General features: G+C 34.1%; 3 protein-coding genes, 3 long non-coding RNA genes and 1 pseudogene across 8 annotated transcripts; 5 read left to right on the top strand and 2 right to left on the bottom strand.

Moving 5' to 3' along the window:
• Positions 1-626: 626 nt before the first annotated feature.
• Positions 627-1,967, bottom strand: LOC125217808 (annotated as a pseudogene).
• A 609-nt stretch (positions 1,968-2,576) lies between these two features.
• On the top strand, positions 2,577-3,010 carry LOC125218296. The gene is made up of 2 exons (XR_007175930.1): positions 2,577-2,871; positions 2,946-3,010. It is a non-coding gene; the product is annotated as an uncharacterized LOC125218296 (long non-coding RNA).
• A 76-nt stretch (positions 3,011-3,086) lies between these two features.
• On the top strand, positions 3,087-3,584 carry LOC125221082. Its single transcript, XM_048123212.1, has one exon. It carries the CDS (start codon positions 3,087-3,089, stop codon positions 3,582-3,584), a length of 498 nt encoding a protein of 165 aa, XP_047979169.1.
• Positions 3,585-8,224: 4,640 nt separating this feature from the next.
• Positions 8,225-9,804, bottom strand: LOC125223008. Of its 3 annotated transcripts, none has more exons than XR_007176647.1 (2): positions 9,348-9,804; positions 8,225-9,263 (listed from the first exon to the last, which is right to left on the bottom strand). It is a non-coding gene; the product is annotated as an uncharacterized LOC125223008 (long non-coding RNA). The 3 variants fall into 3 exon arrangements; XR_007176648.1 differs by having other exon boundaries at positions 9,357-9,804; XR_007176649.1 differs by having other exon boundaries at positions 8,225-9,283; positions 9,357-9,489.
• LOC125223010 lies at positions 9,533-11,142 on the top strand. Its single transcript, XR_007176650.1, has 2 exons — positions 9,533-9,652; positions 10,866-11,142. It is a non-coding gene; the product is annotated as an uncharacterized LOC125223010 (long non-coding RNA).
• A 4,522-nt stretch (positions 11,143-15,664) lies between these two features.
• LOC125217784 (calmodulin binding protein PICBP-like) lies at positions 15,665-17,308 on the top strand. The gene has a single exon (XM_048119319.1). It carries the CDS (start codon positions 15,770-15,772, stop codon positions 17,057-17,059), a length of 1,290 nt encoding a protein of 429 aa, XP_047975276.1. The 5' UTR covers positions 15,665-15,769; the 3' UTR covers positions 17,060-17,308.
• A 3,399-nt stretch (positions 17,309-20,707) lies between these two features.
• Positions 20,708-21,790, top strand: LOC125221081. Its single transcript, XM_048123211.1, has 2 exons — positions 20,708-21,345; positions 21,624-21,790. The coding sequence occupies exons 1-2, from the start codon at positions 20,943-20,945 to the stop codon at positions 21,788-21,790; spliced, it is 570 nt and encodes a 189-aa protein (XP_047979168.1). The 5' UTR covers positions 20,708-20,942.
• The last annotated feature ends 586 nt before the right edge of the window (positions 21,791-22,376 follow it).

Raw genomic sequence — 22,376 nt, 5'->3', positions numbered from 1 at the left:
TTCCTTTCAGTTCATGAATTTAGTGTATGTGATGTGTTATTTTAATTCGCTGCATATAATTTGTCGTTTATATCTTTCAATTTTGTGGTAATTTTCCTGATAAGTTCTCCATAGATCTTTCTTCTTCTTTTTTTCCTTTCAGTTCATGAATTTAGTATATGTGATATGTGTTATTTTAATTCGCTGCATATAATTTGTCCATTTTAAATGATTTGTTTGTGTAATTGCATGTGTACTTAGGCCATCTCCAACCCATTTACACTAAACCCAAACTCATTTTTCCAGTTCTGTCACATCAAACAGTAATTCTACTCCAACTCATTTACACCAAACCCAAATCCAAAAGAATATTCCATATTCACCTACTTTTTTTACTTTTTCAATCTTACCTACATATTTATTTAAATTACATATTAACCCCACAACACTTTGTCAATAATTTCCCAAATATAATTAAATAATTTAATACAATTTTGTATATTTATATATATATATATATATATATATATATATTTAAATATATTATATATTCAATAAAAAATACAAAATTAAGATACATTAATAACATTCAAACATAAATTAAAATACATTTAGAGAGATCACATCAAAGTTATATAAAACATGAGACAACAGATAAGAAATAACTAAATTCAAGACTCCATATTTGAGAAATTTTCCCACAAATGATCAACTAATGCATTTCGAAGTTCTAGATGTGCACTTTTATTTCTTATTGCAGCATACCGAGTCAAGTACTCTTGAAATTGAACATCTTCATTTGTCGTCATCTCAACTTCTGGTTGTGGTACATCCCTTTCAACTTCGATTGGAGAACTCGGGTCACGCTCATCTTCAACTATCATGTTATGCAAAATTATACATGCAATCATTATGTCACGCAACACTTCTTTACCCAAATACCGTACTGGTCCGGCTACAATTGAGAAACGTGATTGAAGAACACCAAATGCACGTTCTACATCTTTTCTACATGCCTCTTGCCTCTTAGCAAAATATTTTGTCTTTGGGGTACGAGGCTCTTGAATTGTTTGCACAATAGTAGCCCATTTTGGGTATATTCCATCAGCTAGGTAATAACCCATATTGTATTCTTTGCCTTGAATAACATAATGAGCAGGAGGAGCAATACCTTGAGTGAGATTATAGAAAAGATGAGAGGAATCTAACACATTGATGTCGTTGTTGCTGCCCAGCAATCCAAAATAAGCATGCCATATCCAAAGATCGTAATCTGCCACAGCTTCGAGGATAATTGTAGGACTTCCACTACGGCCTGAATATGAACCGCTCCATCCTGTAGGACAATTTTTCCATTTCCAATGCATACAATCTAAACTGCCTAACATCGCTGGAAATCCATGTTGCTCTCCAATATATAAAAGTCTAGCAATATCATTAGTTGTCGGACTTCTCAAATACTGAGTTGAAAAAATTTCTATTATTGCACGACAAAAACGTTTTAGACTTTTGATCGCACTGCTCTCACTTATTTTCACATACTCATCACAAGCATCAGCTGGTACACCATATGCCAATATACGAATAGCAGCTGTTACCTTTTAAAGAGATGATAGTCCAAGCCTTCCGAGTCCATCTGGTCGTTGCATGAAGTAGTCATCGTGTTCCTTAACTGCATCCACAATACGAAGGAATAATGGACGAGACATCCGGAATCTCCTACGAAACATGGTTTCATTATACAATGGATTATCTGCAAAATAATCATTGTACAATCTAGCGTGAGCACCCTCTCGGTCACGGTTGATGACATTATGCCCTGGAACTGATCCACGATATATTTGTGGACGTTGATTGTCACGAAGGTATTGAATCAACATATTGTTGTTGTTGATTCTACGTTGCATATCCTGTATATATTGGTTGTAATAAGTGTACATCATATGAGAATTTTCAGCATCTTCATCAGAAGATGAAGAGCTATTGGAAATATAATTGGGATTCATTGTGAAGGATAGATGAAGTTGAGTGATTGATTGGTGATAAATAATCAAAACATGCCTTCAATTTATAATGATTATACAAAACCAAAATCCGCGTGCTTTCAATCGTAGCCACTCGTAATATAGATCTAAATCCTAGCCATTCATTCAAAATCCGGAAACAAAAGAAGCACAATCCGCGTGCTTTCAATTGTAGCCACTCATCGGAAATATAGATCTAAATCCTAGCCATTCATTCAAAATCCGGAAACAAAAGAAGCACAATCCGCGTGCTTTCAGTCGTAGCCACTCATAAAATGTATAGATCTAAATCCTAGCCATTCATTCAAAATCCGGAAACAAAAGAAGCACAATCCGCGTGCTTTCAATCGTAGCCACTCATCGGAAATATAGATCTAAATCCTAGCCATTCATTCAAAATCCGGAAACAAAAGAAGCACAATCCGCGTGCTTTCAATCGTAGTCACTCATAAAATGTGCATATTTAAATCTTAGCCATCCATTCAAAAACTAGAATAATAATTTTGTATCTATAAATATAAGACACCACAACACCACAATTATCTCATCTCAGTTGTTATCTTTATCTTTTCCTCACAAAATATCAGTTCGTAAAGAAAGTTATACAGAGAATGAAGATAAACTTTTGTGTGAAGTTTATATGGAAATTTCACAATATCCTAGAGTAGGGATATCACAATCAGGACAACGATTCTAGCAGCGCGTGGAAGATGGATTCAATGAAGGTAGAGATCAGACTTGGCCAGAGCGTACGCAAAGATCTATGCAGGCTCGTATTCAAGCTATCGAGAAAGCAACAAAAAAATTCCATGGATGTATCCGAGCTGCTGAAGCAAGAAACCGAAGCGGTGCTTCAAATGCAGACATAGTGAGTCTTTAATCATATTTTAATGTTTCATTTTCTCTTTGTACATGCGATTAATTGATTATAATTATTTGTAGATGAATGAAGTCATGCAAATGCTCAAGACAGATTCAAATTACAAATCGGGTTGGAAATTTTCTCATGTTTGGGATATGATTAAAAATTTTGAAAAATTTAAAGATTGTGCATAGAACTCTAGACAACAAGCATCACGTGGGATGCAAAATTCTGATTCAGAAAGTCAGGCTCATACTTTGCATGGCTCACAAACTTTGTCTTCATTTCCTATGAGTTGTGATGATGGCGAGGAACAAATCCTTGGTGGTTCTTCTTCATCAAGGCCTATTGGAGTGAAGAAGGCTAAACTTAAGAAAAAGCAGTCTGATAACTCAGAATCAATTATTGCTACTCTAGAAAAACAAAATGAGCAATATGCTGCGGGCATGAAACAAGCCCACGAAAATATGGCTCTCTTTTTGAAACAACAAAAGAACAACAATGATCTCAAAACTACGAGGGAAGAAAATAAAATCATGGCTATGGACTTGAGCTCCATAGTCGATCCTGATAGTCGTGCTTATTTTCAAGCCGAGAAAAGACGCATTTTACAAAAAAGAGCTCAACAACAAGAACAACTAAATGACTATGCCACTGGAACATATTCTTCGTATTTCAATAATATAGGAGGATCCGGTTCGGGTTTACCGGATTATTAGATTATGTTTTTCATTTTGTTATTGTAATTTGTTGTTTGTGTTTTTTTAATTTCATTGCAACGTAATTTCCATTTGTATGACCACTTGTGTTATGTTTTTATTACTAAATATTGTATTGTTATTGAATTTATTGTATTATAATATTAAATATTACATTAAATATAATACCACAAATCATACAAAATAAATAATTAATACTACTTATAATTTATATAAAATAAGATAAATATTAATTAATTTTTTAACTAAATAGTAACCGTGCATCTCCTAGATCAAATAAATACTACATATGATAACATGAAGATAGATACATTAATTAATTAGCATACCTCAAATCTAAATACTCCACCTACACCACGTAATAAAAACAAATTTAATTAGCCCAGCCCATTAACAAATTTAAACCTAATTTAAACCTAATTCTCTCTTCAGCGCAGTCTTCTTCTCTTCCCCTTCTCCTTCTTTTGGTTTTCTCTGTATCAGCATCTCCAAATTTTCTTCTCAAGTGTTTCAATCATGAATCCTCTTTGCTTTAATTCGAAAATACAAAAGATGAGGGGAGCCAAGTGCAATTTTCAGGAAGTTTAAAAAGTGAAATGCAGTAGCTACAGTGCTACTGCATATATGGTGTATTGAAAACTGCATAATTTGGAGTATATGTGATGCGTTTGGGTGCTGGGTTGGAGGTAATTCTTCCCTCAAATTTTGGTTTTGCAGTATGGGTTGGAGATGCCCTTATACTACCAATAACTCAAAAAGCGCACGCACACCCACACATGTTTGTGACAGTATATTGTCACAAAACATAGGAAAGTAAAGCTTCTAGAAAATATATTTTCAATAAATAGGGATGTCAATTGGGCTAATTCGTTCGGGTTTGGGCCAATCCACTCGGGTTGTCAGGCTATTTGGCTGCAAGTTATTCGGGTTGTTAACTTTTTGTGCTATAAATTTTTGGCCCTAACCCTAAATTTCCGGGTTTCGAGCTAACTCACGGGCTATTCGGGTCAAAAGTGATCTTATGTGTTACTTTCTATCCAATCCAATATTCGAACTTGTAAAAAAATAAGTACAGATTATCGCAAATTAGAAAAGTATTATCAAAGTGATCAAGAGAAATAAAATAATAACAATTGAAAATTGAAACAAAATACACAAACATATCGCTAATTAGAAGAACACGTGAATCTTACTACAGTTAAATGAAAATCATGCATTTAAAAGGAGTTCAATGACATTCTTAATTATATACCCAAAAAATAAATTCTGAATAGTTAAAAGAGATAGAATAGATAGTAGTATGTCAAAAATAAATTCTATGGAGTTGAATGACATTCTTCTACATCAATAACGTTTGAAGCTTCAACCGGATCATTCTCTTCGAGAACAAAGACGTAATGCGGCATTTAATATGAGTAAATATTAATAACATCTATATTCCATATAACCATAACTTTCAATTTGAGAGAGAATACATAATTACCATATATACTTCATATCAATGCTGCTTTAATATTGTACAGTAATTATCATATATACTTCATATCAACGTTGTTTTTATTATTGTAATTACCATATATACTTCATATAAGTATATAACCCAAAATTTTAATTATATTTTTATTTTAAATGCTCAACCCATGGGCTAACCCGCAACCCACCCGGGCCAGCCCGCATAACCCACTGATCTGAACGGGTTAGCCTGTGTAGCCCTATTATATATTTGGGTTACGATTTTCCGGCCCTAACCCTACGATTTTATCGGGTTATTTGGATCGACTCGCGGGTTTCGGGTTAGATTGACATCGTTACCAATAAACATATTCCTAAGAATCATTTTCCTTGTTAACTTACTTTCCTGGTAAATAAAAAGAGCCTCATGTTTAGCAAAGATAAGATGAACACCACGTAGGATGCTTTCATTCTTTCAGGTAAAAGGATTTCTTAAAGTCTGTTCAGCGTTCATGTTTTTAAAAAAAAGTTTTTTCCTGCACGCTATTTAAGACCACTCGGAAAGAAAAATTATGGATTTATATGAGGTGAGTTATCTTACTAAATGACGAATTATGTTTCAAGTACGATTTTACGTGAAAATGATGTAATGTACGTTTTGTCGTGCTATGTTTGGTTTTATGAAATGCTTATCAGCTTCATATTATAATCGAATTCAAGTCCTACTATGGGGTGCATCCCTACTCGGATTAGTGTACACAACTGGAAATCGGGGGTCATTTTTCAAGTTGGCCAGTCCGGTTATTGTCGTGGAATTTGGCCACATTCTCGGTTCACATATGTTCATATTTAATACTCCATCCGTCCCATAATAGATGACATAGTTGGAAAATGGCACGAAATTTTAGGAAATATTGTTTTGTGTGTTAGGTGGAGAGAGAAAATAGTATATTTATATTAATGTGAGAGTGGACATTTTCCAAAAAAAGAAATGTGACATCTTTTGTGTGACAAACTAAAAAGGAAAGTGTGACATCTATTATGGACGGAGGGAGTACTAGTTTTTAATGGAACATAGATCGATCGAACTTTTACGTATGAAATGTTTAGTGTATTCAGGTCTTTTAATACAAAACTCCGCGTTCACTCAACGGTGGCTTTTCAAAACTTCTTTTATGGAAAAATGAATTTTTCAGCATGTTTCCACTGAGGGTACTAAATACCTAGCCTTGGATATCTTATAAAAAAATGTACAAGTTGAATTATGATGACAATGTACGGCGTTGAGAGAGATGAAATGTAGGAGTATCATTTAATAGAATGATCTTGAATGCAACATGTCTCCATTTAGTTATACTCTCATCCCAAATTTAATACTGTTTAAATCTTAAAATCAAACAATGTTTCAAATTATTTTATTTGAATTCAATATTAATTCAATTAAATTAGATTTATTAGTATATTAAATTATAAAAAAATAAATTGAATTGTAATTCGTTTCGCGATTAGGAACCGGTCAATTCCAGTTAGAACCGGAACCGGTTTTATACAAAAAGTTGAAACCGGTATCGGAACCGGAACTGATTTTCTGATTTCCGGTTCTTTAATTAACCGGCCGATTCCGATTCCGATTCCGATTCTGGTTAACCGAAAGCTAAAGAATCGTTAAGCACCCCTAAGTGTGATGGTGACGTATACCTTCTTTAGATAAAAGAAGTGTATCGAACCGGATTAGTATGGTGTTTGACATATGCCCCACAGTGGGGCTACATGCGAGGCCCCTTTCGGCCGACAATTTCCTTTTTTTTTCTAATAAACAGAATCCGACCGCCTATATTATCTTTAGTCAGAGAAATAGACAATAACAACACAATAGAAAATAGAGAGCGTGAGAATTTGACCACGCATCCTTATTTACATTCTTAAAGGATAGATTCAAGCAATTTTTATGTAAATTTAATTCCAAGAGAATATTATGGTTTTGATGTTTCATGCGGCGTCTGAACACAAAATTAAATAACAGAGTGAGATACCATGAATTCTTAGCAAATGAGTACTTCTTCCGTTCCACAATAAGAGTTACATTTTATTATTTAGTCCGTTATATGATAAGAGTTATATTTCACTTTTATATAAATAGTAACTAGGTCTCTCATTCCACTAATTTACTCCACTCACATTCTACTCTCTCCGTTCACGAAAAATAGTCTCATTTTTTTCATTTCGGGATGTCCACAAAAAATAGTCCAAATTCTAAAAATTGAAAGTTTATCTCTTTGCCACTTTTTCTCCTCTCTTTCATACTTTACCTATTTTTTCTCCATAACTCTCTTTCTTTACCTATTTTTTCTTCTTCTCTCCTACATTACTAATTTCTCATTAAAACTCATGTCAAATGGAACTTCTTTTTATGGATGAAGGAAGTATTATAAAACAAATATAAGAAAATGGACATCATATTCCACTAACTTTTCCAACTCATTATATTTTATCCCTTTAATTTACCATATAAATGTAAAGAAATATCGATATAATTAATGAATCCAATCAAAATATATAGTAGTATTAGGTAAAATATATTATGGGTTGTTTATAGGGATGTCAATCGGGCCGGCCCGTCGGATTTCGGGCCGGCCCTATTCGGATTGCGGGTCAATCGAGTGCGGGCTAATCGGATTGTGACTTTTTTTGGGTTATAAAAGTTCAACTCTAACCCTAAAAGCTCAGGTTTTGGGCTAGCTCAACGGGTTAATCAGGTTGCTATCGATAATATTAACACGCGATCAATCCAATAAATAATGATTAAAATTACTAATATGCATACAACAATATAAAACATGTAATTATGATATATTTGAGATATATGCTTAAACTCAATTATAAACATGATCAAATACTAATATTTGAGATATTTCGTTGAATTTTAATACATGTTTTAGAAATTTAAATATTTTTTTTTTGAATTTAAAGTTTTTAATTTATTTATTAATTATTATTTTAATAAAAATTCAATATATAATTTGTTGTAACAACCCAGACCTTCAAAACGTATGATTATTACTATTACTATTATTATTATTAGCTTAACAGTAAATAATATCAACTAAGTGATTCTTGTAAAATCAAGAACCTGCCCTTTATATTTTGAATGAATCAATATTGAGCTATAAAGGAATCAAGACGAGACATACAATAATAGTTGTTGTTCTACCCCGATTATTTCAAGTGAAAATACAAGAATAAATCCAAAATAAAAAGTTCTCAATGCCCGATACAATCTAATACTATTACAAAAGAATCAAATTCTAATCTTTTACAATTTGAGGAGAGAGATGCAAGCCTCAGATAGCCCGTTCAATGGTTGCATCCTACTCCAAGGAATAGCCAAGGTTCTTCAAATTAGTGCTCCTACATGATGAGAGAGAGTTAGAAGGAGTAAGATACTAGCATTTATTATTCATATTAAGAGAAATCTTTTAAAAATCATACTATTAGATTTGGAAATCTCTGATCAAATCCATAGAGATTTCATGAAGGCAATGGAGATGCAAGTAGTGTGATATCTAACGGTTATTATCAACTTAGCATTAAATGCTATAATCCTAATATAAGATTAGGACATTTTTTTTTGTTTGGCAGTAAAACTCCCCAAGGTAAAACCTCCCCCATGTTAAAACTTAAAACCTTCCCCAAGTTTAAGCTCCCCCCACCACTTGCATAGCAACTTGCAAAGGAACATCAATTATATAAACCCCAAGGCTTTGCACTTCAAGCACACATCACTATCCAACATTCTAAAATTCTCTTCACACCCACATACTAACACAACATAGAATAGAGGAGTACAAGGATGGAGATTTGCACACAATAATAGAGTCGAGCCCAACGATCCAACGATACTTTTTCACATCAAAAGGTAAATCCCAAGCCTTTCTTTCCTTCTTATGTACAAGCATTTGCATATCTAAAGAGAAAGTAGAATCTGCCCAAATCTGAAATCAACAATGCACAGCGAGTTTAACACCATGTTTCACCATCAAATCTCAATATGCAAGATAATTGTTCAAATTCATATAACATGTATAATCCAAGTCCTACAACCAAGCTAAGCATAAATTAAGAATCTTATCTCTTGAATATGAATCTGCTGGATTCCGGCCACTGAACTTAGGCACCCCGTGACACGGTGGAAACCCCATATCTTCGATCCGTCATTAGTTTCACCATCTACAAGTTACACACCAAACCTTTTGTAAATCAAAGATCAAATCTTTAGAAATAAAACCAAAAAGGAAATAGAATGGAATTTACCTAATTTACCTCTCGGGAGTTGGTGAGGAGGCAGCGGCCAGGGCTGGAGTGGCGCCGAGAAGCTGCTCCGGCAGCACGAGGAACGGAGGAGGCCGAAGCCGCCGCCTGTGCATGCACAGTGGCGGCGGCGGATCCGAGAGAGAGAGGGACGGTGGCGGCGGAGCCGAAGAGAGGGAGAGATAGAGGAGGGGGAAAGGGAGAGAGAGAGGGACGCCGCAGCCTCGGCGGCGGACGGCGGCGCCGGAAGGGTAGCGACGGCGGCATCAGGTAGTGAGGGGGAGGAGCTTCTCTCACATCAAATTAAGGTTAGGTTGAATGATGAGAGATAATGAATTTGGGTATTTACATATATGAGTTCTTTTCTTATTGGACTAATAATTTATTTGTTTGGGTTAGAGAGGTGAGAAATAAATCTGACCCCATTACATATATGAGTTCTTTTCTTATTGGACTAATAATTTATTTGTTTGGGTTAGAGAGGTGAGAAATAAATCTGACCCCATTTCCAATTTGATAAGAGACAGATGCAGTAAATAGTTAATAGAGACTCGATTCCAGATTTATTTATTTCTTTGGGCTGTAAATAAAAGATCGTCGTGGCCTAGTTTTCGAAAATTAAACTATTAAGAGGAAATCTAATGTCAGACTTTTAGCCTAAGTTTTACATTAAGATTCAATTAAAATTTGTATACATGAATTGATCTTTCATTGCATTTTTCTAACGATGTAACTGTCAAATTAATCTTTGGATTAAATTTTAATAATTGAGATGAAGACAAATTTATCAATGTACGATTATAGAGATCCATAGAAGAAAAGCATATATTCAAATGCACATCATCATCTTATTATATATTCTTGAAGCTTAATTTAGCTTGTATTTTTGTCCAAAAAAGGGAGAACTGAGAGGAAAGTAACATTGTGAAGTGGAGAATTATTTTCAAAAATATTTGGAAAGCGCATGAGGTGAACTTTTCTATCCTACATATTAATGTGGATAAAAATGCAAATTATTTTTGAAGTGATATTTTGTGAAAACTCGAACTTATGTTCGTTGCTCATTTCAAATGATGTTGTCTTGCCATAAATGTTTTGTGTATGATGCCTATCTGTTTTGGCGTGAGGCCAAGTGAATTATGAATGATGATATGTGAATCGAATTCGGGTCCAAGTGAGGGTGGTGTCCCTACTCGGACTAGTGTACACAGGAGACCTATGGCCGGAGGGCAGGTCTGGTGACCGAGGAAGGTGGCCACCTTCCTGGCACAAGAATGTTAATGTGACCGTGAGAGAACACCATCTCTACGGCACAAGATGATCAGATATGGCAAAATACAGAAAGAAAATGACTGCAGTTGAAAATTGATTTTTAGTAAGCTCAGGTCTTTTTAATAAAATCTCTGAGTATTACTGTGATAATGGCTTGACAATATTTTCAAATGTATATTTGTATTTTTTTGGCAATGTGTTCACTGAGTAATTTTGTACTCAGCTCTGCATATATTTCTAAATGTGCAGGTTGAGCAGCGAAGTGGTGGAGGAAGTGCTATTGAAACAATACATTTAATTCAGTCAGATTAGGACTCTCGGAGGTTCATGTCTCCATACATGGAACCGCGTTCTTTTCCTTCCGCTGTGCATCTTAAAAGACTCAAGTCTATTTTGTTCAAAACTCTGGTATTTGAAAACTTTTACAAACAATTACTCGAGTTTTCATAAGCGAGTATCTTTTCCTCTATGTATCAGCACTTGATTAGTCATGTCTCCAACCAATGTTTGATTTTATTTTCCCTTATTTCTTTCCCCGTTTCATATATCCCCGCCCCTAGTCACGGTTCCCCGACTGTGCTATCCTTAGCAAGTGCGGTCGTGACATTTGTATATTTAATATAAAATTGAAAGTTATTTATTTAGTTAAAATTAATCAATGAAGTGTCGAATTAGGAGTAAAAAAAATTAAAATAATAGAAATTTTATCGGATTTTCGAGTCTGGCCCTAACGGGTTGCAGGTTAATCAGGTGCGAGCTAATCGGGTTTTAATTTTATCGGGCTAGACATTTCCAGTCCTAGCCCTATAAATTTGGCGGGCTATTCGGATTAGCCCACGGGTTACGGGCTACATTGGCATCCGTAGTTGTTTATCTAACATGTCAAACATAGGTGCATTTTGGTGGAAAAAAGATCATTGGTAGTATTATGAGAAAAAACATATATAGAGAATGTCCACAATTCTGGATTAATTAATTGTTCATATTTTTAGAATATTACTATTAATTTATAAAAAAATCCTTAAATATGTAATTTACAAGTTATTAATTTATAATTATGATTGGTTAGAATCCCTCATAATATCGTACGTATCTACAAGATCGAGTAAACGAAAAGGTGAAGGAAACAAGAAAGTAAAACAAATAGCTTTGAAAATAAGAAATGGTGAAAGAAAAAGATTAAGAATTGACAAGGGTAGTGGAAGTACGTAGAATAGGTGTGCTAGTGCTTGCACAATTTGACTAAATTGCCCTTCAATCTATTTGAGCATTTTCATCCGAAAAGTGACTAAAAAATTTACGTTCGTGATTATATTAAATGTTATGGATGATATAGGACTACTTTTTTTTATTAGGGGTTTATGGTGTCATAAATCTAAACGTTAGGGACTAATGAGACAACTCATTCTTTATTCAATAAGTGATTTATTCTTATTTTTAACTTAAATCTCTCTTATTTTATTATTTTTTTTATCTATGGTACTTTATCTTTTGTCCTAATTTATATTCTCACCTTTATATGATGATCTAAAAATTAAGTAGCAAGATTATGAAAGGTCTTATTTTCATAATAAGAAATGGGCTGAGGACTGATGCAGTTCGCTTTTACGCCTTCGTCATTTCAATGTTCTTCATTTTGAATTCTTGGAATAACTAAGGGTGGGTAAGTACGGTATACCTTACCGAAACCACCATATTGTATACTTTACCGTAAATATGGTATGCGAAAAAATCATACCTTTACCTTACCAAAGACGATATACCGAACTTCGGTATACCTTATTTTCGGTATGACGAATTTCATACCGATACCGAACCTCATTTTCGGTATACCGTACTTTTGCGGTATACATGACTTTCAACATCAATAAAAATAGAAAATTAGAGTTTTTAGAATAAATTATATTTATATTTCACAATAGATCTTATAATTTAAAAATATATAAAATATATGTTATATATAATTGTGGTATATACCTTAGTTTACGGTATATACCGAATTTCGGTATGCAGCGGTATACCGCGGTATTTGAAAATTCATACCGTTACCTTACCGTAATCTTTCGGTAAGGTATCATACCGTACCGAAAGTCACGGTATACTGAAAATTCAGCAATTTCAGTATTTTTTCGATATTTCAGTATTTTTCCCGAGCCCTAGGAATAACTAGTAGTACATGATTTTATAATGGTAGTTTACACATGTGAATAATTATATTCTAATGCGTATTTTTATTCCTAATATGTATGGGCATTGGCTAATAAGAAATTCTAGTTTCTGAACGTGTACAATCACAATGATTATTATTTGTAATTTTTTATTTCGGTTTGTCCCAACTATTTACATTATTTGTATTTTAAAATTTTAATTAATATATTAGAATTAATTAAGTATTTTAAGTGATATCTCATTACGCTTAAAATATAAATTTAATTACACAAAAAAAAATCCAAATTTACAATCTAAAATGAAAAGGTGCGAGTCATATGGAACGAAAGAAGTATATGCTTAAACTTAATGCTTCCTCTGTACCATGAAAATATGTGCATTTGAAATGACACAAGAATTAATGCACAATTGGTAAAGAAAAATATATAGGTAGAAAGGTAGTTAAAGTTGTGTTAGTAGATAGTGAAACTCAAATTATTATTTGTGTTTAATGAGTTGAAAATGGTGGCCACAGTGGTATAAGTTGTAAATAAATTAACGTATATAAGTAATGAGTTCAAGATAGTTTTTTGTTAATGGAAATTCCCATATTTTTTTGGAACAAATAAAAATGAGTGCACATATTTTTATGAGATAAAGGGAGTATAAATTGAATAGTTTTAATAAAATCTTTCCCATTAAATTCTACCGGGAATAATAAGACTTCAATTACTCCAAATAATTCATGAGTAACATGCATGATCTTATTAGAACTTGTAATGGTTGACATGATACGATTCCGTACGAAATTAATAAGTTTCAGTAGTGTTGTTATTGGGTTGACCCGCAGGAAGCTTTATTGGTGTCGTTGTGTCGACCTGTTAAGAACCTGATAATTTTGGATTGGGTTCGGTTGGATAATTTTGGGATGGGTTCGGTTGGATGCGGGTTGGATATGGATAATCCATTAAGAAATAAGCCTATTATTTTAATTTTTTTGTTTTTTTTAAATATTCTTTACTTTAATTCTTTAATATTTGCAAATAAATCATGAAAACGGAACTTTCATAGTGTAAATCAAGTTTTAATCATATAATATCAGGTTTAATCGTATAATATCAGGTTTAAAATGTGTAATATCAGGTTCATATCGTTATCGTGTTGTTGTCGTGTCGTATCAACCTATATTATATCGTGTCGTTAACAGATTCGTGCCGGGTGTGGGTTGTGTTTGTGTTTGAAGGTAGTTCTTATTTTCAGGTTGATACTATCCTTAACAAGTCGAGTTCGGGTTAGGCTTTATTGGATGGAAGTTCATTCTCTACTAAGAGTAAGACTACTTACCGTAACTTTTATCTCTCTTTTATTTTATTAATTACACATTAAAACTAGTGCCAATTCCAATATTCAAATTTTTTAAGGAAAGGAGTAAGTATAGTTTTTTGTTTGTCTAAACATATGCAATATATTGATCAAAATTCGTGATGTTATCATGTCTATGATGGATAGTCTTCCATTTTCATAGTATTAAAAGCTATAAACCCGGGTAATTAAAAACTCAAAATAAGTATTCCAAAAAAAAATTTATTTGACATTAGGGTTAGAATGAGAAGTGCAACACGTGTATAATAGATTACACCCCCTTTCTCTCTCACACAATGTCAAGATTATGACACCAAGGGCAATTTTTAAATTAAGTGTCCCATTATTAGCAATTAAGAAGAATAAAACCAGGAATAAAGTATTTAAATTTGATGCTTAGTATGACCAACCCGAACCCTTATCCGGAGCATTCGGGATGCTTTTAATGACCATACAAGAATTAGTTAGCAAATCACAATTAGTCCATGATATGAATTTATATTTCAAAATGCTACTGCCAAAGTTTATGATTTATAAATTAGAAGTACGAAATCTCAACGTCTATACATTTACAAAACTCCCTTTCATGGGCATCCCAATAAGAAAATAAAGTGATAATTTTGGAACATAAGAAAATCATGTCATAATTTATGGCAATAATAGAGGGTGAGTTATATTGGGTTATAAAAAATTAATAGTTAAAAAAGTATTGAACAATATACCATTTATTTTGATGGATTGATTAACTTTAAATTTGTTTGATCTTCTTATCATTGTATCAAATATGTTTTCACCTATCTATGCTATCACATAAAGTAAATATCTTTATATTAGGGCTAACTAATTAAAAATATAATAATCGTTGATCTGATTTAGATTTTCGATGCGTGTTATATATTGTTATAGTAATAGTAATAACATACTGTATTTCAAATTTGTAGCAAAACAAACACATCTAATACCATTTGAGCTCAATGCTCATTCAAAGTGGTTTAATAGATGATACGCATATACCAAATTTTTTCGTTAATATGGAAAAAATCATGCCACGTTAGTTCTCCAATCCGAAAAATCTATTTAGCTATGAATTAAAAAGTTATTATGTACTACTTCCTCCGTCCCATAGAAATAGGTTGAATTTTCCTTTTTATCCATCCAATAGAAATAATCTATATCCATTAACGGAAACATTCTCTTCTTTTTTTACTTTATCATTTATGGACTCCATCTATCACTATATTATTTCAACTTCTTTTATTCTTCTATGTGACTTTACCAATTTACCAATTATGCATTAAGACTTATATCATCTCCGGTTAGTCCATTTCTATGGGACAAGAAAGTACTATTTCACAAAATTTATGAAATATATAAAAAATAATAAAATCTTGATTAACCCTAAAACAAAAAAGGAAGTACCACTACCCAATTCAAAATAGTAAACAAGTACTAATATGACAACACTCTTATATAAATGGAGGGCCCAAGATTAGGTTAGTGGAGCGTCGGCATCCAAAAAATACTAATCTTCCACTTATTCAAATCACATACAACACAAAAAGAAAGATAGCTTAGAATCTTCATTCTTCAACCATTTCTTCTCATTTCCCATTTCCCATCTTCAAACCAGAAACACAACCACCATGGTGCAAAGAAAGCACACCCTCCTCCATCTCCAACCCGTCCACACCCATCACCATGACTCCGCCACGAAGAGCCCTCGCGGCGCTGACCTCAAGGCCAAGAAGATGAAGAAATCCGCCCCTATCAAGCGCCCCAAAGCGGCGACGCCCAACTACATGAAGCCCACCACCAGCTCCGACGCCAGAAAGGAGCAACCGCAGTCGAGATCACCATCCCCGTCGAGCAAGAAAAGCGCAACGAAGCCGAGCTTCAAACCCTCTAGTAAGACCGTTGATGCAAAGACAGCTACATGCTCCTCCACCTTGAAAGACTCCAAGTTTCCTCCTTTTCTTTCCCTTAACAAAAAAGGCCACTCTGATATCAAAGTCTGCCCCTACACCTACTGCTCCCTCAACGGCCGCCGCCACCCGCCCCTGAGTTCCTTCATCTCGGCTGCCAGGCGGGCCCGAGCACCCCCTGCTCGACCCGATGATGATCCTTTCTTCGTTGAAATTTACACGGCCCCGCAAGAGCGAGTCTCTGATCAGGAATCCTTCGACGATGATAACACTTGTATGGATTGGGAGAGTGGTTATGGATACGGCGTGCTTCTGCAATATGATTACAAAGCAGAGGATGCAATGGAAATCAAACACGAATTTGTGGAGGAAAAAGTTGTCTGCTTCGATGAGGTTTTGATTGATGAAGCCGCGCAGGAGTCCTTTGATGAAAACGGCGGCTTCGACTCTAATTCCTTTTCTAGCAGCGAAATTTCAACACCTCTTCAAGAAGAAGAAGAAGAAGAAAAAGGAGGAAGAAATGAAGAATATCTGGTGTGTGATGCCTTTTCAAGCAGAGAAATTTCAACACCTCTTCAAAAAGAAGAAGAAAAAGAAGAGAAAGGGGGAGGAAGAAATGAAGAAATTTCTTCATTAGATGTTGTAATTAAAGAATATCTTCCAAAAGAGGACATGATTACTCTGCTTCAGTTTGCAGCTAGCTCGAAGAAGATAGCAGAGGAAGGCGATGAAGCGGTAGGTTTCAATCCACGAGCACCGAATTTCCTGGATGTGGAGGAGGATGCGGAGGGGGAGAGGGTTGATCTGAGGCATCAGGATGTGAATGAGAGGAGGAACTCAGAGGAATGGATGGTGGATTATGCACTAAGACAAGTGGTGACGAAGCTCGCCCCTGCTAAGAAGAAGAAGGTTGCTCTGCTTGTTGAGGCATTTGAGAGAGTCATGCCATTGCCATTTGATCACCACTTGACCCAGTTTGATCACCCAAGGTCTATGCTGGCTTGCAGCTGATCAGGTAACATGTTTCTCTGTGTTGAACAATAAGTTTATTCAGAGCAATCTGCCTAAGTTTGTCTGCTGTTTTGTTTACTTTTTATGTGTAGCCTTGAGCTATTTGTGTCCTGTTATAAGCTGATGTTTGCTGGTTTTTTGTAAACTCCAAATCCACTGTCTTAGTTGGAGAGTTGAACTAAATCTATGTTTTGGTTAAAATGTTAACATATGCTTACACTAGCATCAAGAAAAAGTTTTACCAGCCAATTACTACTATTGTATTGTTCTCTGTTATATGGGTGATTTTGCTACTAAACCCTTGTTTTATCAAAATCACAGAGCAAGTGTAAGAGGTATGGCTATGACATTCCAAACACGACATGACATGATAATCTGACACGAATCTGCACGAAATTAATAGGCTTGGGTTAAAGTCTTATTGGGTGTGTGGTTTTATCGAGTTGAAATGTTAAGCACCTGATAATTTTGGATTGGTTTCAAGTTAGATGCGGGTTGGATACGAGTAATCCATTAAAACATAATACTCTCTCGTCCCTCTACAACTGAGTTGCATTCTTCTTTGAGTTGTTCCACTATAGCTGGGTCATTTTTATTTTTGGCAAAAAGCGATACATTTCTTCTCTCTTACTTTACTACTATCTCTTACTTTATTCTCTCTTCGTCTCTTTATCTTTTTGTTTCTACTTTATTCTCATTTTACTTAGCTCACTTAAAGCAATTTTTCTTAAATCTTGTGCTACAAAGAAACTCGTCTACTACATAGGGACGGAGGGAGTATTACTATTTATTATTTTTTTTAAATTAAGCTTTACTTTAATTTATTTAATTTCTTGTAAATTAGGTTAAAGTCGTGTAAAACAGATTTTTAACGTGTAATATCATGTTTTAATAATTTAGTATCATGTTCGAGTCGTTATCATGTCGTGTCAACACATACTATATCATGTCGTTAATGGGTTTATGTAGAGATGGAGTCGTGTTCGGGTTTTTGTCGGATTAACGATTTCCTTAAAATGTCATATTCGGATTAGGTCTTATTAAATTTTTATTAGACTGACCCAATAATGACCTAATCCACACATTTGCAACCCCTACTTATACTCTCAAAATCATTTATTACTTAATATACTATTCAAATTTTTTTTTTTTTTTTTTTTTGTATTTTTTCTTGTTCTATGGTACAGTAATATGAAATTATGAATTTATGAACAAAAAAAATTATTAATTTTACTTTTATTCCTACACTAGTATCATGTCCTTACGATGCAAGGACCACGATATTTTAAAAAATTGACCTTAGATTATAACTTAATTTAAAAAATTATAAACAATATCGTTATATGACATTGTACAAAAATATAAGAAAAAAAAACAAAGAATTATGTCATTTCAAAAAATTGATTTACTCACGGGCACCTATAAAGGAATCAAATTTATAATTTTATTTAATGCTCAAATAAACATATAAAATTTCAAAAAGAGTTATCTTCTTTAGCTTATAACATTATAATCCAAAATCAAGACCAAATCTCTACCTTTAGATTTTAAAATAAGTGGATGAAATTAAATCTTACGAATCTCAATAAATAGTAGATAAAATATCAACAAAAGGGTAAGATCGTCATTTTGTTATCATATCATAATTTTCTTGTTTTTTTACATTAACATATTGTATTACAAATATCAACACAATGACATGAGTATTTCAACACAAGTACACGAAAATATCAACCCATTTTTATTGAGAATGCATTATATTGAGATTTTACATGCATTATATTGAGATTTTATATGCATTATATTGAGATTTCGTCAAATCATTAACATATACGAAAACTGAAATAAAAATCATCAAACTTCACCATCTTATCATAATTTTCGTATTTTTTTTATATTAACATAGTGTATTACAAATACCAACACAAACATGAGTATTTTAACACAATTACATGAAAATATCAACACAGTTTTATTGAGATTTCACATGCATTATATTGAGATTTTACATTCATTATATTGAGATTTTATATGCATTATATTGAGATTTCGTCAAATCATCAACATATACGAAAACTGAAATAAAAATCATCAAATTTCATCATCCAAACATCGTCGGAACATATGCAATTGACATCTCATTAGAATCCTTATAAAATTACCTTTAATTTGACATATTTTTTGCGAAAAAATAATTTAAATTGAGAGAGTTATGTAAATTTAAAGTTTTAGGATAATTTAATAAGAGGGGATTCACATTAATACCCTTTAATTTTATTTAATAATTATTTAAATTTAAAATATATTATACTTGATATTATATCAACCACTAGATCTCATAATCTAATGGTCAAATATTAATCTTAGCTTTGGATTGTTAATTAGTTAGCAATTGATCACCTCCCATTTTAAAAATATATTAGAATTTAATAAAAAAAAACTAAAAACATCTCTGGTACTAATTTCAATATATAAATCCTAAAATGTAAAGAATTATTTTTAAATAAATATTAAACCAATTCAAATTAAATTATTTATATTTTATTATATACTCCCTCCGTTCACGAAAAAAGGACACATTGTGAATGACACGGGGTTTAATGTGGAATTGATAAAGTAAAAAGAGAAGTAGTATTAGTGGAATGTGGAGTCCATATTATTAATAAGAGAGAATAGAAAAAAGTAAGAGAGGAGTAGTGTTAGTGGAAAGTGGGGTCCATATTATTAGTAGGAGAGAAGTTGTTGAAAATTTTCGTTTTTTAGATGTGCTCTATTTTTTATGGACAACCAAAAATGACAATATGCTCTTTTTTTTTGGACGGAGGAAATATTTGATAACTCAATAACAACAAATTTATAAAATTGATATGCAATAAATAATCAATTAAAACATTACTAATGATTCAAATAATATTAAATAGTGACAAACATAAAAAACAATACTACGAAGAAAGAGATTCTTAATCACCACGCGTCCAAATCCAAAAGTTTAAACGTGCTCAGTTAAACGTGGCCTTATATTCGCAGATAGACGGAGTACATATCATCTTGGCGGCTTTGGAAATACCCGATTGTCACTACCACATTTTATTAAGAATAGTAAAACTCAATTAACAATGATTAGGGGTGGAAATTAAAAATATAAAATATAAAATAGAATTTGAGAAAAGGTACATGGACAATTCATATAATTACTGTTAATTTCTCATATGTAGGGTTTTTTTCTGGCCGCTGCTGCTCTGCCTGCTGTTCTACTCCCGCTATTATCTGCTCCTGCTCCGTTGCCTACACTTAATTTTTTAGTTGTTCCTCTACATTCTCTGCAATTATCTGCTTCTACTCTGCTATTATCTACTGTTACTATCTGCATCTGCAATTATCTGCCTGCGACTCAATTATCTGCCTGCTCTGCAATCTCTGCAATTATCTGTGTGCTGCTCTGCATAAGATTTGCTCTCGTTTCATCACGTCTGATCTTAGACCGCCTATCGGAACCACCATTAAGCTAAATGGTTCCAACTATATGCTTTGGTCCCGTGCTTTTCTCCTATTTTTGGGATCATAGAAGAAGAAGAGTCATGTTCAAGCTGCCCCGCCTGCTCCTACAGATGCCAACTACGACACTTGGATACCAGCTATCAGCCAGAATATCATGTGCTTGGATACTGCCAAAGCCATGTGGGATGCTCTACGGGAGATGTTCTTCAATGACAAAAACGTCTCTCGAGTATTTGAATTGTATGAGAAACCTTTCTCTCATACTGAGGATACTCACTCAGTCAATGATTACTTCTCTACCCTGAAAGGCCTTGCTGATGAGATTTTGGTTTATCATCCTCTTTCCTGTGATGCCACAACAAGAGCAAAACAATAGGAGGAATTTATGGTAGCAAAATTTTTGTCAGGTCTTAATGCTGATCTCCAGCCACTTCGAGATAGCTTGATGGCTAGTGATACCATTCCAACGTTGTCTAACGCGTTGTCTCGCGTTCTTCGTGTCTCCACTGGGCGCACGGAATCCACCTCTTTTGAGAGTTCAGCTATGTCTGCTCGCGGTCGAGGTTCGTATGGTGGACGTGGCCGTGGACAGGGACTTGGCCGAGGTCGAGGAAGAGGGTTTCATGATCGACTATGTGATCATTGTGGTCGTTCGAATCACGAGTCTGATAAATGTTGGAAGAAGTTTGGCAAACCAGATTGGGCTAACAACACTGAGTTTACTGCGCCAAGTTCTTCATCTACTACTGATGCTTCTACCTCTGTAGCTGCATTTGCTGTGTCTCCTGGTAAGTCTTGGATGTTGGATTCGGGTGCCTCTACCCATATTACTGGTACAAAATCCCTTTTGACATCTTTTTCTCCATCCTCTCTTCCATCTGTTCGTCTTGCTGATGGCAACTATTCGCCAGTAACTGGCACTGGTGTTGTCAAACCCACTACTCATATCACTCTTGATAATGTTTTGTTTGCCCCAAATTTTCCAGTCAGCTTAATATCTATTGGTCAGCTAACAAAAACTCACAATTGTTCTGTCACTTTTTATCCTTCATATTGTATCTTTCAGGAACCTGCAGACAAAGAGGACGATTGGTGGAGGACATGAGCGTGGCGGTCTGTACTATTTGGATCCTGTTTCACCTATCTCTCCTAGTGCTCCCTCTGCTGCTGTGTCTCCATATCAGTGGCATTGTCGTCTTGGTCATCTGTCTTCTTCCAGTCTTCGTAGTTTAGTTCCAGTTGAGTCTGCTGATTTTAATTGTGAGTCATGTGAGTTGGGCAAGCACCATCGCACTTCTTTTCCTTCTCGAGTCAACACTCGTAGCTCTGCCGCTTTAGATCTAGTTCATTGTGATGTTTGGGGTCCAAGTAGGATTGAGTCTAGAGGGGTTTTCAAGTATTTTCTAATCCTTGTTGATAATTATTCTCGTATGACATGGTTGTATTTGCTTAAACAAAGAAGTGAAGTCTCTACTGTTCTCAAATCCTTTTGTCATGAAATAAAGACACAATATTCTGTTGATTTGCGTATTCTTCGTACTGATAATGCTCTTGAGTTCACACAACAATCTATATCATCTTTTTGTGAATCTCATGGTATAATTCATCAAACCTCTTGCTCTCACACTTCGCAACAAAATGGGGTAGCCGAGCGCAAGCATCGTCATGTTTTAGATGTTGCGCGTACTCTTATGTCTCACATGCATGTGCCTAAGTATATATGGTCTGATGTTGTTCTTACTGCATGCTTCCTTATTAACAGGATGCCATCTAGTGTGTTGCATGGGGATATTCCTTTTTCGTGTCTTCATCCTAATAA

The sequence above is a fragment of the Salvia hispanica genome, chromosome 4 (genome assembly GCF_023119035.1).
Source record: "Salvia hispanica cultivar TCC Black 2014 chromosome 4, UniMelb_Shisp_WGS_1.0, whole genome shotgun sequence".
Classification (NCBI taxonomy): Eukaryota; Viridiplantae; Streptophyta; class Magnoliopsida; order Lamiales; family Lamiaceae; genus Salvia; species Salvia hispanica.
Note: the sequence above shows the minus strand (reverse complement) of the source record. Positions and strands in the feature narration are given on the sequence as shown.

Excerpts from the sequence above, each read along its gene's own strand:
- LOC125221082 (XM_048123212.1), top strand. The coding sequence starts at position 3,087 with ATGCAAAATTCTGATTCAGAAAGTCAGGCTCATACTTTGCATGGCTCA.
- LOC125217784 (XM_048119319.1), top strand. The coding sequence starts at position 15,770 with ATGGTGCAAAGAAAGCACACCCTCCTCCATCTCCAACCCGTCCACACC.
- LOC125221081 (XM_048123211.1), top strand. The coding sequence starts at position 20,943 with ATGGTAGCAAAATTTTTGTCAGGTCTTAATGCTGATCTCCAGCCACTT. Across the intron at positions 21,346-21,623 it reads TGCATTTGCTGTGTCTCCTG|GAACCTGCAGACAAAGAGGA; the intron begins GTAAGTCTTGGA and ends TGTATCTTTCAG.